Consider the following 13,778-nt stretch of genomic DNA (forward strand, 5'->3'; position numbering starts at 1 on the left):
TCTGGATTGAATTATACTGTATGGTTTTTGTGCACTGGATGTAAAGAACTTAACTTTTGAATCAAAGTATCAGCATCTGACATTGTTGCTTAGGTTACACTGTAAATTAAATTAGAGGTAAATTAGATTTAACAGATAAAGTCGTGTCTCCATTTTGCACCCAGTTCTTCTATAAGTAATCACAACATCAGGTTTTACAAAAAGTTATCACATTTATTTTAATCCATCATACATGATCACCATATATTATATGTCTAACCACTTACTTTGATTTTCACATCACATGTTCTCATGCATCACCTGATGCCCTCTGATGTACATCTCTCTAGCCTCTGGGTATATTCCAATACACCATAAAGGAAAGACATTTGTGCTACAGTATGTAGGCATGGCTTGGCCAGTCCTGGCTCCTTGGTAGTTGTCTTTGTCTCTCTGTTTGCCCCAGAAATCACAGGTGTAAGAGAGTCTCTGAATCCAATTTCTAAAACTTAGTCCAGGTTCCTGTGTATCTCTGTGCTGGTCCAAGCTGTGTCCTGTGAGCTGGCTCCAGGCAGACAGAGCATTTCTAGCCAATAGTGACACCGAAGCCACACTGGAACTTGTTCTTACGATGGTTGAGGAAAGCCCCTAGGGCCAGCGTGAGAGGCAGTGGCAACAGTTTCTTTTCAAGGGTTGCCCCTACCACCCAATTACTGTCAATGGTACCTAAAGAGAGGAAAGGAGAAAAAGTGTAACATTTTTTAAAGACAAAAGTCTATTTTGTTATATTCACATGGTCACCTCTGTGGCTATAGATACATTCATACTGTATTTACCTTTAAAGAGCAGGTTTGCTTTGGGAAGGTCCAGCTGGTAACCAAAGGATGTTGTGGTGTCTTGCATCCTTGTGCTAGCTTCAAATTCAACTCCTATCTGCAACTGCATTAGAAGACAGAAGTTTAAGGAGATTGTGCAGTGAAGGACAAAAAGGGAATTTTATACCAAAAGAGTTTTACCTGATTTGCCTAACTTAAGCTGCTTAAGCCACACTATTACCCTCAGCTGAGCATTAGAATTTTTAGCACACAATGCAGACTCTGGATTCTACTGCCCCCCCTTGCCAAAAGGCTGCATTTGAGGTGTTTTGCCAAGCAACCCATGACTAATGCAAAGGAATGCAACCAAGAACACTTTCTCTAACTCTAGTTACCTGATCATTGGCTTTGTGATAGTATGTAGCATGAGCCCCTGCACCTCCCAAAGTCAGTGTGGCGACGTAGTTGTTACCTGAGGAAAAGAAAGAAGAAAAAAAAAAACATGAGCATAATCACACAGATAGCAAAACAATGAGATGTAGTAGTAGTAGTTTTACAGTGCATAGTTCAATAGGTTCAGTGTGGATTTTACCTGTGTATCTGCCCAAGAGGGAGGTGACAGTTCCTTCCTCCCCTGGTCTCCTGTGGTACACTAGCTCACCACCAAGAGCCAGCGCTGGTGTGATAGACTGGAGATAGTGGGCCACCAAAATGCCTCAAGGAAAGTAGTAAAAGAGCTTCCATTACATATACATATTTATTTGTAGAATGAAATATGGTCTTCTCCTCCTCTCTCGGGTTTTTAGCAGTTGTTTTCACCTTTTAAAATTCCTACTCAAATATCGGAATTGTAGATGTTTTAGCTCTAACTAAAGTTTGAGGATTTTGTTATCTGGGATGCATTTCGCATCGAGTATGATAGTTTCCCATATAGTATGTAGACACATATATTAATAGATTTAAAAAGATCTTAAAATTGTGCTACTGATTTCAACCATATCACTCCATAGCCATAAACATAGTTCATATTCTTCATATTCTGTTGAACATATTAGAAATAATTAACATATTCAACAAAACCTCAATTTTGTAAAAATAATCATACCAGATCCAACAAGTACATCTGGATTTCCAAGCGTCACAGCAGAGGTGAAGTCTTCACCACGGTACTCCATGTCACACTGCCAATTCACAAACTTGTTCTGCTGAGTCTAAAACACACAAAAAATAGAAAGAAAAAAATCAGAGACCAAAATGACAATGTCAGTAAAACATTTCACACCAGAAACACACTCTAGAGGACCACATCTGGAAGGCTGTTCCCTTCACCTGTCTACTTACCTGAATGGCTATTTTGGAGCGAACAGCAGTTGTGAGCTGGTGGATGACCTGGGCATTCAGACTGCCAGTATTGTCCATATCTCCAACCATGACTGGGAATGACTAGAGAGAAGAAAAGATACCATTTTCAGCTTTCAAGTCATGGCTGATATTTGAAAACTTGTAATAGTACAGTCTTTCCAAAGGTATTACAACATGAAAGAGAATTTTTACTTTTCCAAAAATGCATAAAAAATATTGAAACAATGCACTTTAAGATCATAAATGAACACAGCTTTCATATATGAATTAAACCTTAAGACCAGATGACTGTGCAAACAGAGGGAAATTAATTACTTTATTCTATTCGTGGAGCAAATAAGCAACTAAAAAAACACATCAGACAATATTCAGATTTCTATCATTAGATTTACAAAACAAATTTCCAAATGTAAGCATTTATCAAAGGGTTTGTTGAGGTGATGGGAAATGATTATTACCTCTGCTGGTCCAGTCTGTTTACTGCCTACGTAGGTGGCACCAAATCGATAACCAGAATCACCCTGGGTACTGAGAGTAATCGTATGGCTGACCTGAAAGTGGTTACTCAGACCCTTGTTGACCACTAACCGCACCCCTTCCATCTGCAAAGGAAACACCTCTAAAACAGAAAAAGTAAATAAATTTATCTATATAACTCAACATTGGACAATTACTTAAGCCCATTCTAATGTGACAATAACAATTATTACAATACCATGAATATTATTTAAAAGTTTAACAAATGTGAAAAAACAGTCTAAGTTAGTCATAAATTACTAGATGCACATCTCACACAATTCAACAGCAGATTTTCTAACCTTTACATTTGCGGTGGCACTCCTCATATGTGCCTGGGTTTGGGAGTGGGGAATCTGCATCTGATGTCTGCTGGCCAGATCCAGGTGTTGGGGGGACGGAAGACACTGAGGGCATAGTGAACCCTGGAGGGACCGACACCAAGCCTGGGACCCCTTGACCACCTCCAGCTGGAGCTGGATTGGGGGAGGCGGCAGCCAACACACTGCCCATACTCTGATGCTATAACAGACTAGGAAAGAGGTAGACAATGGATGAATAATTTATTTAATTCATCTTTTATATCAGTGTAACTTAATCACACAGCTACAACCTACTAATTGTTGAGATGAGAAGGTGTAAGTCAAAATTGAAAAAGTGTTTTTAAAAACATGACTTGGCATGACATTATCCACTCGTCACACAGTTTATCCAATGCACTTGGGCACAGTTAACTCCCAAAACGTTACAACTACCACTAACTTGGCTAGCTATAGTGAGTGGTCTGTCTTCCTATCCAGGCAGTAACAGTACAGCAGATTGGTTGCAGCTAAGGCCCAGTTTAGTCAGACAGTCGACATATATAATAATGTTAGACCACACACAAAACAACCTGGTAACAGCAAGAAATATCGAACTGCAGCTTCTGGTTTGCAAAAGAGACCACATTACGAGATAAGTAAGCTGCCGGCAAAACTATCAGGTAGAAGTATTTAACCTGAGAAGGCTAATGCAAGCTAGCACGGTTGGTTGGTTGGCTAGCTAGCTGGCTAGGTAGCCATGTGGAATCGACCACGAGAACTATTCGTCTACATACGTAAAACCTTTGTTAGGAATACAACGGGTGGCGACTTGACACTATCAACTAACGTCTACTTATCAAAAATATTCGTGCAATTTTATGGTTAAGGGTTAAAGCACTCACGTTAACGGCCTGGGGTCCAGGGTAGTTTAACACCGGCAAAGTTCACGACAACGTCTGTGACCGTAGTTGAAAGTGCCCGCCCATTTCCCCTTTCTCATGCATTGATTGGCTAATGTACATATGACTTCAACCGCTATTGGCTGAAATTGCAGCTTGAACATCCCACTCTTGGTGACGTACCACAAGGTTTATTCGCTTAATGTTCGTTTCATTCAATCTCCTACTGAATGACATTCCAAGGGTATGCCAGTTTTTGAAGCCGTACTGCAAGAGTACATTTACAAAATTATGTATATAAAACGACATACTTCAGAAAAGTATTAATGTGCTTCTTGAGATTTTTTTTTTCAAAGACGAGAATCATGCTTCCCAATGGTCAGTGATACATTTGCTCTGTAATGATATATGGTACACATCATAAAATGCAATATTACACTTCATGCAAATAAGAACGGCAATATTTTTGGTTTCAAACAGGATCAACCATCATATTTAGTTAGCTGGAAATTCTGTGAAAAACCTTGACCAACCCCAAAAGTGAAATGTGAGCACAAAAAAAAAAAAAAAAAAAAAAAAAAATTCAGGTGTGCATTTTATGCTGATACTGTCAGACAGTCTTATGGATGCTTCAGGGTAAAGAGCTGTGCAAATGTTTTAGGCTCTTTATATGTTTAGACTCTAAAATTTGTTTTGTACAATGTCAATGACCCCCAAAACAGTCTGTCATAAGGAACTACGCCCGGCAATTACAAGGAGTCCTGCAACAGATGTTATGACCCACACATAGCCATGATCTCAACATTGAGTCAGTCTGGCATCACATGAAGAGACAGAAGACACTGGGACAACCTAAATCCACAGAAGAACTATGAGAAGTTCTCCAAGATGCTTGGAACAACATACTTGCCAAGTACCTTGAAAACTGTGTAAAAATGTACCAACAAGAACTGGCGTTGTCCTCAATCAAAGGGTGGTCACATCAAATAAAAATCTGACTTAACTGAATTGATGATGAAATTTCTTTAGGTGTTTTTTTCCCTGGTTACAGCGCATTTATTTGTAAATAAAAACTATTCATGGCATTATTTTTGAAAGTATCCTTAGTTTACTTTCAGTGCCTAAAACTTCTGCACAGCATTGTATGAGAATAATCCAGTCACCATTTCCAAAGATGACAGTCATAGAACAAAACAACAAAGGAAAAACATCTCAGTCAGTCTGACTTTAATTCATCTGAGGAACCGGCATTGACACACTTGGAGAGACTTGGCTTTCTGTCTTTCTACTTAACAAAACATCTGATCATCAAGTCATGATGGTATTTATTTCACAAGAATGCAGTGATGGGACAAAATTGTCTCAAGTGGAAAACCTACACAGAAAATGGTCTCACTTTTTTATATCACATGACATGTACTGATTCAAGTGTTACCAGCACAGTCGAATTGGGGAACCAGCATCCATCATCAACAGCACTACAGAGTCAGACATGAAGAAAGTGAGGGCTAATTACTACGTGATATACCCTGAAAGAGGAAACGTGGGTCCCTTCCTTGCTGATGCTTGGTACAGCAGTAATAGTCAGCCCATGATGCAACAAACACAAAGTCTGCTGGAAATTTCACAGCGTACATGTTATGAAAGTGAGATATACTGTATGTACTTTTTGTGACAGTGTGCTGAAGTCATGAAGTTCAAGATTGTAATACTTTAGACAAGAAGAGCAGCTCTAGTTGGTCATATTTGTTAGAAAACATATGTATGTCACAAATGAGGAAAATCTTTTCAGAGTGCAACTGTGGTTTCAAAATTGAAACTAGTAAGGAACAGTTTGAGTGTCATTTTACCTTCAATACAAAGCTGGGACAAGGGCCCTGCAAAGTAGAAGTTTAACATTAGATTAAGGAACTTCTAGGAAAGAATGGAAAATACATCAAGGTGACTGAACACATTGGCCAGTTTCCAAACAATGTTAACGAAGGCCGCTCATCTTGTCTTGTTTATTACGAGTAACCTCAAGACCTGAGAAAATGCTGCATAGTGCCATGGCTTTAAAGGGATTCAAGAGATCTTTTACAATTCAGTACAGACTTACTGTCATTATCACAAAATGCACTACAGTGTCACTGACATTAAACCATTATCTGTGATATCTGCAGCAAACACTGAAAACCTAAAAAGTAGCAAGTACATTATCAGCAACACAGTTTCAGATGATATGTACTGGAGCACCATAGCAGCTTTGAAACATCTTCCAGAGCAAAGTGGTCATTTTGGTTTCTGAAGCCATTTATATTCAAATTTAGGTGATCATTTCTCTACTCTTCCATCTTTGGGTCCCTTTTGAAGGATGTTATCGCAAATAATTTGGTTAAACTAAGGATGTATGTGTATAATCCACTTTCTTTTACAATTGTAACCCCAAATCTCAGAAATAAAGTTGGTGGGGAAAATGTCTTTAAAAGCAACAGGAATGATTGCCAAAGCAACAAAAACAACTATACTCTGTAGCCACATTATTTGACACAGCTGCTTGTTAATGCAAATATCTCATCAGCCAATCACATACAGTGAAAAGTATATAGACATGGTCAAAAGGTTTAGTGGTTTAGACCAAACATCACAATGGGGAAGAAATGTGATCCAGGAGACTGACTATGGAATGATTATTGGTGCTCCTCTCCTGACCATGTTGTATCCCTAAATGGCCACAGGTTACCCATCTTCTAATGGCTATTTCCAGCAGGATCTCATCCTGCTAATGAGTGTCCACCAATGGCCTCCACAGTCTAACAAGATATCTATCAATGTAACAGAGCACATTTGAGATTAGGTTAAACACAAAATCCACAGGCTAAGTGTGTAATACTATCATGTCAACATGAACTTGTGTCTGCTAGGAATGTTTCCAGCATTTTGTTAAATCTGTGCAACAGAGAACCGAGTCTATTGTAGGGGAGGTGAGAATCTGGTCCTTTACTAAAAATGTGTATTTAATAAAGTGGCTACTGAGTGTAGATTATTGCTTTTTGAGTGCAGTTTTCCTTTGAACAGTGTGCTCAAAAACCACATCAGCCATATGTAGGTATTAGCCTTGAAGTTTACCTTTGGTTACACATTTTCATTCTTAAAGTGAATCACAAAAAGAGTTTATAACTTCCATCTACAGCTGAGAGTGGCTGTAATGTCACACTTAGAATGGCCATCTCTGGCAGTGTGGCGGAAATTTAAACTGATTTAAGTGGCAGTTCTCACTTGGGGAGATACCAGTTTACTAGCATATGCACTCACATGCATATTTGAGTTTACACATGAGTTTGCTATTAAGTCAAATTGGAAATGAAAAATAAAAAGAGACCATTCTAATAGTAAAGTGGGGAATAGAGATCTTCTCTTGGAGTCTTGTATGATGTGTAGCCAGTATTGTGTGATGAATGCCAGGTGCCATGTTTCTTCTGAAAATCAAACCACAAAAGTCAAGTTAGAATTTCTGATACCAACCATGTGAATGAGTCACTGTTTTAGTACAACCTGCACAGCTGACACCTGGCCTTGTGTGCTGATCCGCTCTGTCCAAATCTATGTTGACTGCTGTTGTGAAGCCTGGGGAGGACAACCCTTAGCCCTTCACCTTTAAATCCTGTTAAAACTTCAGTTAATCTTCTTGATGAAAGAGGATACTATCCATTAGCAAGGGTGCTAGTATTTGCTCTTCTTCAAGCTAGACAGCTCAAATGTTTCAAGTGTTATGAAGACATTGTGTACACCAAAATGCTTTCATTCATTTACACTTAAACTCACTCAAGTAGAATGTGAATATTGTTTCTCTCTTTGCCTGTGGTATTATACAACTATTTTACTAAATACTGTGCTTAAACTTATTCCTTGCAAATGAATATGAAAAAGTGGGTTCATGACTGTAAGGCTACCAAGCCAATCCCTAGACTGGCAATATAAAACTGGGCAGTGAAGTAAATAACAAGAATTTGTGCCTGACTGTGGGTGAGGTTGGCTGAGCAACCCTCAACACTTGTTTTTGTGTCAGATGGGCAGTTGATGAAGTTCAGCTATAATGTGACCTATATTGACTGGGTGTTAAGAGAAGCAGAGAAACAACTGATCAGTCACCAACAATAAAACTGGTTTCACTTAGTTTATTTAAAACTGACCATTCATTCCGGTTGCTCATAGTTCCTTTTTGGCTTCCCCATTGTCATCATCGTCATCTGGGTCAAGAGAGTGAAACTCTGCCACATATAGGCTCTTGTCAATGCTGCTGGGGATGGGCTTAATGTCAGTAACTAGTTGATCCTCAATAGTTTTCAGGTTGTAGCGGTCATCTGAAGTTATCAGATTGATGGCCAGACCCAGGTGACCAAAACGCCCTGAGAGAGGAGAGACATAGTGTATATTTTATGTTCTTAGTGTTAGTGGTAGGTTTAGACACAATTTTTGCTGAGAATATGAGAATTAATAAATAGCTTAATCTTCACCTGATCTGCCAATGCGGTGCAGGTAGGTCTCTGCGTTTTTGGGGAAGTCAAAATTGATGACCACATTTACTGCCTGGATGTCAATTCCCCGAGTGAAAAGGTCTACAAGAAAAGATGGGTATTTTTCATCCTACTACTCATTAATAATGAATAATAGTTTCCACTTTATATTTTAAAATGCACAAGTCCCTTCACTTACCTGTGCAGACCAGGTTTCTGCACAATCCATTCCTGAAGTCATGGAACACGCGGTTCCTGTATTCCTGCATCATCTTTGCATGGATGTAGAAGCAAGAATAGCCCAGCTGGGTGATTTTCTTAGCCAGAAGCTCAACCCTTTGGGTGGAGTTACAGAAGATGATAGACTGATTGATCTGAAGCTGTAACAGAAATATAGATTTATGATTATATACAGCTTTTTTTTAAAAGCGCTTTGTATCTAGCCGTTAAGCACTGAATACTCACCCTAGAAAAGAGTGTGTTGAGACAGTGGACCTTCTGTCTTTCAGTCACATAGGCATAGTACTGGGTGATGCCCTTCAAGGTCAGTTCCTCCATCAGGTTGATCTCGTAAGGCTTCTGCAGGTGTTTGCTCTGGACAGGAAATTCACAGTGTATTATGAAGTATAAACAGTATTTTTAATTTTTACTTCTTCAGGAAAGTGAATTGCTGTTTAAGTTCTCACCATGAATTTTTGCACACTCATGGGGAAAGTCGCAGAGTAAAGCAGGACCTGACGATCCTTTGGCAAGAAGCTGATAATATCTTCAATTAGGACCACAAAATCCTGGGACAGCAGCTTATCTGCCTGAATAAAAGGGATATGTATAGAAAGAGTGTCAAAAGTGGCAGGATCCAGACCACCATTATGAACAGAGTCAACAATACTGAGACATGAATTCAGAAATTAAAAAAAGGCAAACCCACCTCATCCATCACCATCATTTGGGTCTTATCCACTTTTGCCACACCCTTCTTAATCAGGTCTAGTATCCTGCCTGGTGTAGCAATCACTACATGCACTATTATGGTAGGAGAAGACACAAGGAGAACATCACAGCAAGTTCAGTTAAGGATAGCCTAGTGTTACAGCACATCCAGCTGGATTTCTTGCCATTGCTAAACTGAGAATTTGTCGCTGAGCAGCATTTTGTGCAGTGCCGACAACATACAAAATGTTATCTTTGGTACAAAAACTAGCAAAAAAGGCATTCAAAAGAAAACTATACTTAAAAATATAATTACTATATAAACTGAAATGTTCAAAAACAAAAAGCATAAGCATGAGTTGGTAATGACAGGATACCCATCCATAATATATAAGATGTAAACATCTTTTTTATTCTTAATTCTTAAATATTAAGTACCTATCTCATCAAGACGCATGATGTCATCCCTCAAGTTGGTACCGCCTGTGGTAGCCATGACCTTGACCCCTCCTAGGTGCTTGCTGAGCTGAATGCAGATCTGGCTCATCTGCAGGGCTAACTCTCTTGTTGGCACCAGTACCATTGCTGGATTGAGACAGAAATGGTAAGGGCTAATGAAAGGGTTAATGAGATGCATGGAAAATTTTTAATAATCTCAAAAAAAAAAAAAAAAAAGGGTAACTTTTTATATTCAGAACAAAACACTTGTGCACGAACACCAGAAAGAAAGACATACATGGTAGGACTGTGCAGTGATCATGGACTTCATCCATAACCAGACATTGTGGTGCAAAAAACATCAGTGTCAAATGTGGTGTACCCTCATTAAGCCAGACTTGATTCTGTTACTTCATAATGAGATTACAGGTCTCTAGCTGAAATTATTTGTGGAGAGCACCAAAATCTGCTGTACAAAAACCTTTGCACCTAGGCTTTCCTGCCACTTCTGCTTCATTTTAAAGCTTTGTTAATTGTTTCTTTGTTTGTTAAATATATTAGAAAATGTTTACTCTCTACTATTACAATAATTTGACAAAAATACATGCTTCAAAGTCACGCATATCATAGATTTATAATCGTCACACCTATTTCAAAATTAGCACCTTCAAGCAGAAGCAGTAGGAACTCACCCTGGATGTGATCCTTCTTCAGGTCTATTCTTTCCAGCAAAGGGATGAGGCAGGCTCCACTTTTTCCTGTGCCATTCTTGGCCCGTGCCAAAATATCTCTGCCTGACAGAGCAATGGGGATACTTTCCTCCTTTTGGCAGACAAACAAGCACAATCAGCAAGGCTCTTTTGACATGACAAGACTTATTTGAGAAAAAGGAAAGTTTGATTGAGTAGACAATGCAAAAGACTCCTGATCCTTTAGAATCCAGAGAAGGCTGCAAATGTCACACCAAAATGTTACAGGGAAGAGCATATCTTACTGCTATAAACGAATTTCCCCACAGGGATTAATAAAGTATCTCTTAATCTTAATAAAATATTTCTGAATATGCCAGTTTTTGTGGATTATGACCAGAATTTAAAATGTTCAGTCAGAATAAATTTGGGCAAACCTGCATCAATGCAGGTTACAAAGTGGATAATTTTACTAAGCAAAATCTGGAGCCTCCCCAAATTTTAAACATGGTCTGAACTGAAAGAACTGCTCTTGGTTTTGGCATGTGCAGTATCCAAGTCAAGCTCACCTCACATAAACAAGAGCTACTAGTCCTAGTAACTTTAGTTACCTGGATAGGGGAGGGTTTCTCCCATCCCATTTCAAAGATTCCCATTAGAAGTTCCCGTTTTAGGCAGTAGTCTTCAAATTCATTTCCCTTAGTTGATGTCACATCCTGGGAGAAAAGCAGAACAGTTTAATAGGATGCATAGATTGATGGAGCACAATTAGAAGCCAAAATATATTCAGTGAGTCTAAAACATCTGGAATTCGCCAGAAAACGTGGGAAGTCTCACTGAGTTCTGAGCAGGGAATCTGAATAAGTATGTCTGCTATTACATATAAAGACCTTACCGAGGTTTTCACCCTGGTGTCTTTTGGTGGAAGCTCCAGGCACTTCTTCCAGTCATCCCCAAACCTAATTGTAAGAATTTGCACTGTCAAGGCCTGACAAATAACAAAATAACACAGTACTCTCCCATGTATATTACAGACAGACAGACAGACTGGGATGAAGTGAAAATTCTACTAGCCACATCTAATAGAGTTCACAACAGAAAAAAATGCTTGCCAGCCCTAAAATAGGGTATTTTGCAATTTATTTTGTAAAAAGATATGTCCTGATTCTTCTGTCCTGGACAACAAAATGTGCTACAAGCACTTTTAGACATTCTCATCTTCTTTTACTGTTGTTACAACAGGTTTGTCTGGGAAGGAACTGCATGTATATCTATATATTCTTGTATTCAGTGTAAGAAGTAAAACTACAGAAGCAATATGAACATCTTTTCCAATGCGGAAGTGAGTGTTTATGTGGAACCAGTATCTTACTTGATGCCTCCACTGCTCTGAGGAATGCTGCTCCTTTTCTGGAGGGCACTGGGCTGTTGGGCAGTTGCAAGGAGCCCAGACTGTTGTCCAGCTGTCTTGGTCTGTCCTTTGAGCTGCCCATTTGCTGCTCTGTTCAGTCCAATCATTGGTGCTGGGTTTGCTGTTCTTGCTGTAGCCATGGGTTCAACACCTTAACTGGCAATTTTCCTTACAGTGTGTAAAATTTATCTTTGCCTCTATTTCACTTATTTCTTTTGCTTAATGCACCCGTGGATTTAAAAAAAAGAAAAAGAAAAAAGAAAGTAGAAAAGTAAAAGCAGAAATATAAAAACTTTTCTTTCTAAAGAACGTATTGTGTACACAATCTGACATTCAGACCTCTTGAAAAGAAGAAATCTGCATATGAAGTCTGTCTATTTACAAGACAACTCTCCAAAAAAGGGAGAAATTAACATTCATATGAATAAATAAATCAAATACGTGACCAAAACATAAACATATTTTACTTTCAAAATCTTTGCCTCAGCATACTCTTATCTGTGCTGGTATAAAAATCCTGAATTTTCTTCGTGTATTCTTCGAGTATCTTGACTTTTTAAATCTGAGTTCTGTATTTATACATTCAAAATGGCCAGTAAGAAAATATGACCTGCTTTGGTCACGTCTGAGACTACTACAATTTGCTCCTTTGACATCAAGAGGTCTTCAAAAGTGTTTGCTGGTGCTTGATACTGGCTCAAAAAGAAACTCCAGGAATCTTTCCTTTAACAGGGACAGTCCACTTTAAATATCTGCGGTTTTCTTGTTCCCGTTTCCTTTCCTGCTGCAGCAAAAGTAGAGATGGCAGTATGCAAAGGACTTTGGGCATTGAAGATCAACAAAAAAGAGGTCCAGGTTATCTAAAAGGCAATAAAGAATCAAGGCTGGTTAATTTGGAGTAATAACGAGCAAACCATATAGATCGCCAAACGGCGAGAAACCTAAACTAAAGCTACTCAAAAGTACTTGAGATCATGGACATACATTTCATATGTGGGCATTAGCAGTGCTTATCTTCAGTATGTCAAAACAAAAAAAAACCACGTTTGACAACGCCACCAAATTTCAGCAACAACGGCTAGACCGCAAAACTAGTTTTTAAAGTTAACTAGCAAAAGTTTCAACCAGTTAATGAGAGCAAAAAAAACATAACGTGAAAACGGGGTAGCCGACAGTATTGACTTTTAATGACTATCAACAACAATTTTGCCAGTGTGGCTTTGTTGTGATGCCAAGGGTACGAGCTAACCTCATGCTAACTTAAGCTAACGTAATAACAGCTGCGAGCTAAAGTCAACTGACCGAGTTAAGTTCAAAGTTAGTTTTCCATTGGATTTATTAACCGTGTTGAGAAAAATACCAAGCAAGCCATCAGGATACTGCCCCGTGGAACAGCTAGCCCTCTTTCACGAACACTTCACCGTCACTGTTGATAGCAGATTTAGCTCGTAAGAAGTCAACTAGCAGCGTTAAAACTTTAAGCGTAACAACGTGGCTTTACCCATCTAGCTAACAAGCTACCGTTAGAACTTGTTCCTGTTTATTTGAGTGGTTCCCTTTAAAGTATTCACATGGAAACGATGTGTGCAATGCAGCTCCGTCTGCATCTCTCGGTTCGCACCTGTTACTTCAAAACTTTTATTCAACCTGACCAAACAACTAAGTTAGCAAAAATAATGTTAGCTTAGCCATTAACGATACTGTTAATCGGTAGAATTGAGAAAAGACTTCATACCCAGTCGGAGAACAATGCTACCTTCACTTTTCTACATCCGCCCAAGTCTTACCCGTTCTGTCGTTGCTTAACCTTATATCGGCAATTTAATTAAAGCTGGCAAATACTTGTTGTCTCGAGAAATCCATTCTTTTGTGTCTTCTTTCAGAATATTGACAATACAACATGGCCGCGCTCGTTTTTTGGACTGGTTGTTTGCTCCAAAG

General features: G+C 38.9%; 2 protein-coding genes across 2 annotated transcripts; both read right to left on the reverse strand.

Annotated features, from left to right (window-relative positions):
- Positions 1 to 211: 211 nt before the first annotated feature.
- On the reverse strand, positions 212 to 3,955 carry tomm40 (translocase of outer mitochondrial membrane 40 homolog (yeast)). Its single transcript, XM_041045412.1, has 9 exons — positions 3,877 to 3,955; positions 2,975 to 3,204; positions 2,615 to 2,775; positions 2,136 to 2,237; positions 1,900 to 2,005; positions 1,387 to 1,509; positions 1,190 to 1,266; positions 816 to 918; positions 212 to 705 (listed from the first exon to the last, which is right to left on the reverse strand). Exons 2-9 carry the CDS (start codon positions 3,183 to 3,185, stop codon positions 566 to 568), a joined length of 1,023 nt encoding a protein of 340 aa, XP_040901346.1. The 5' UTR covers positions 3,186 to 3,204; positions 3,877 to 3,955; the 3' UTR covers positions 212 to 565.
- Positions 3,956 to 5,083: 1,128 nt separating this feature from the next.
- On the reverse strand, positions 5,084 to 13,746 carry ddx61 (DEAD (Asp-Glu-Ala-Asp) box helicase 61). Its single transcript, XM_041045411.1, has 13 exons — positions 13,625 to 13,746; positions 11,799 to 12,697; positions 11,322 to 11,385; positions 11,038 to 11,142; positions 10,430 to 10,559; positions 9,738 to 9,884; positions 9,298 to 9,392; positions 9,056 to 9,178; positions 8,835 to 8,963; positions 8,569 to 8,749; positions 8,370 to 8,471; positions 8,046 to 8,261; positions 5,084 to 7,331 (listed from the first exon to the last, which is right to left on the reverse strand). The coding sequence occupies exons 2-12, from the start codon at positions 11,975 to 11,977 to the stop codon at positions 8,062 to 8,064; spliced, it is 1,455 nt and encodes a 484-aa protein (XP_040901345.1). The 5' UTR covers positions 11,978 to 12,697; positions 13,625 to 13,746; the 3' UTR covers positions 5,084 to 7,331; positions 8,046 to 8,061.
- Positions 13,747 to 13,778: the final 32 nt, after the last annotated feature.

Source organism: Toxotes jaculatrix, chromosome 8 (assembly GCF_017976425.1).
Source record: "Toxotes jaculatrix isolate fToxJac2 chromosome 8, fToxJac2.pri, whole genome shotgun sequence".
Taxonomy (NCBI): domain Eukaryota; kingdom Metazoa; phylum Chordata; class Actinopteri; family Toxotidae; genus Toxotes; species Toxotes jaculatrix.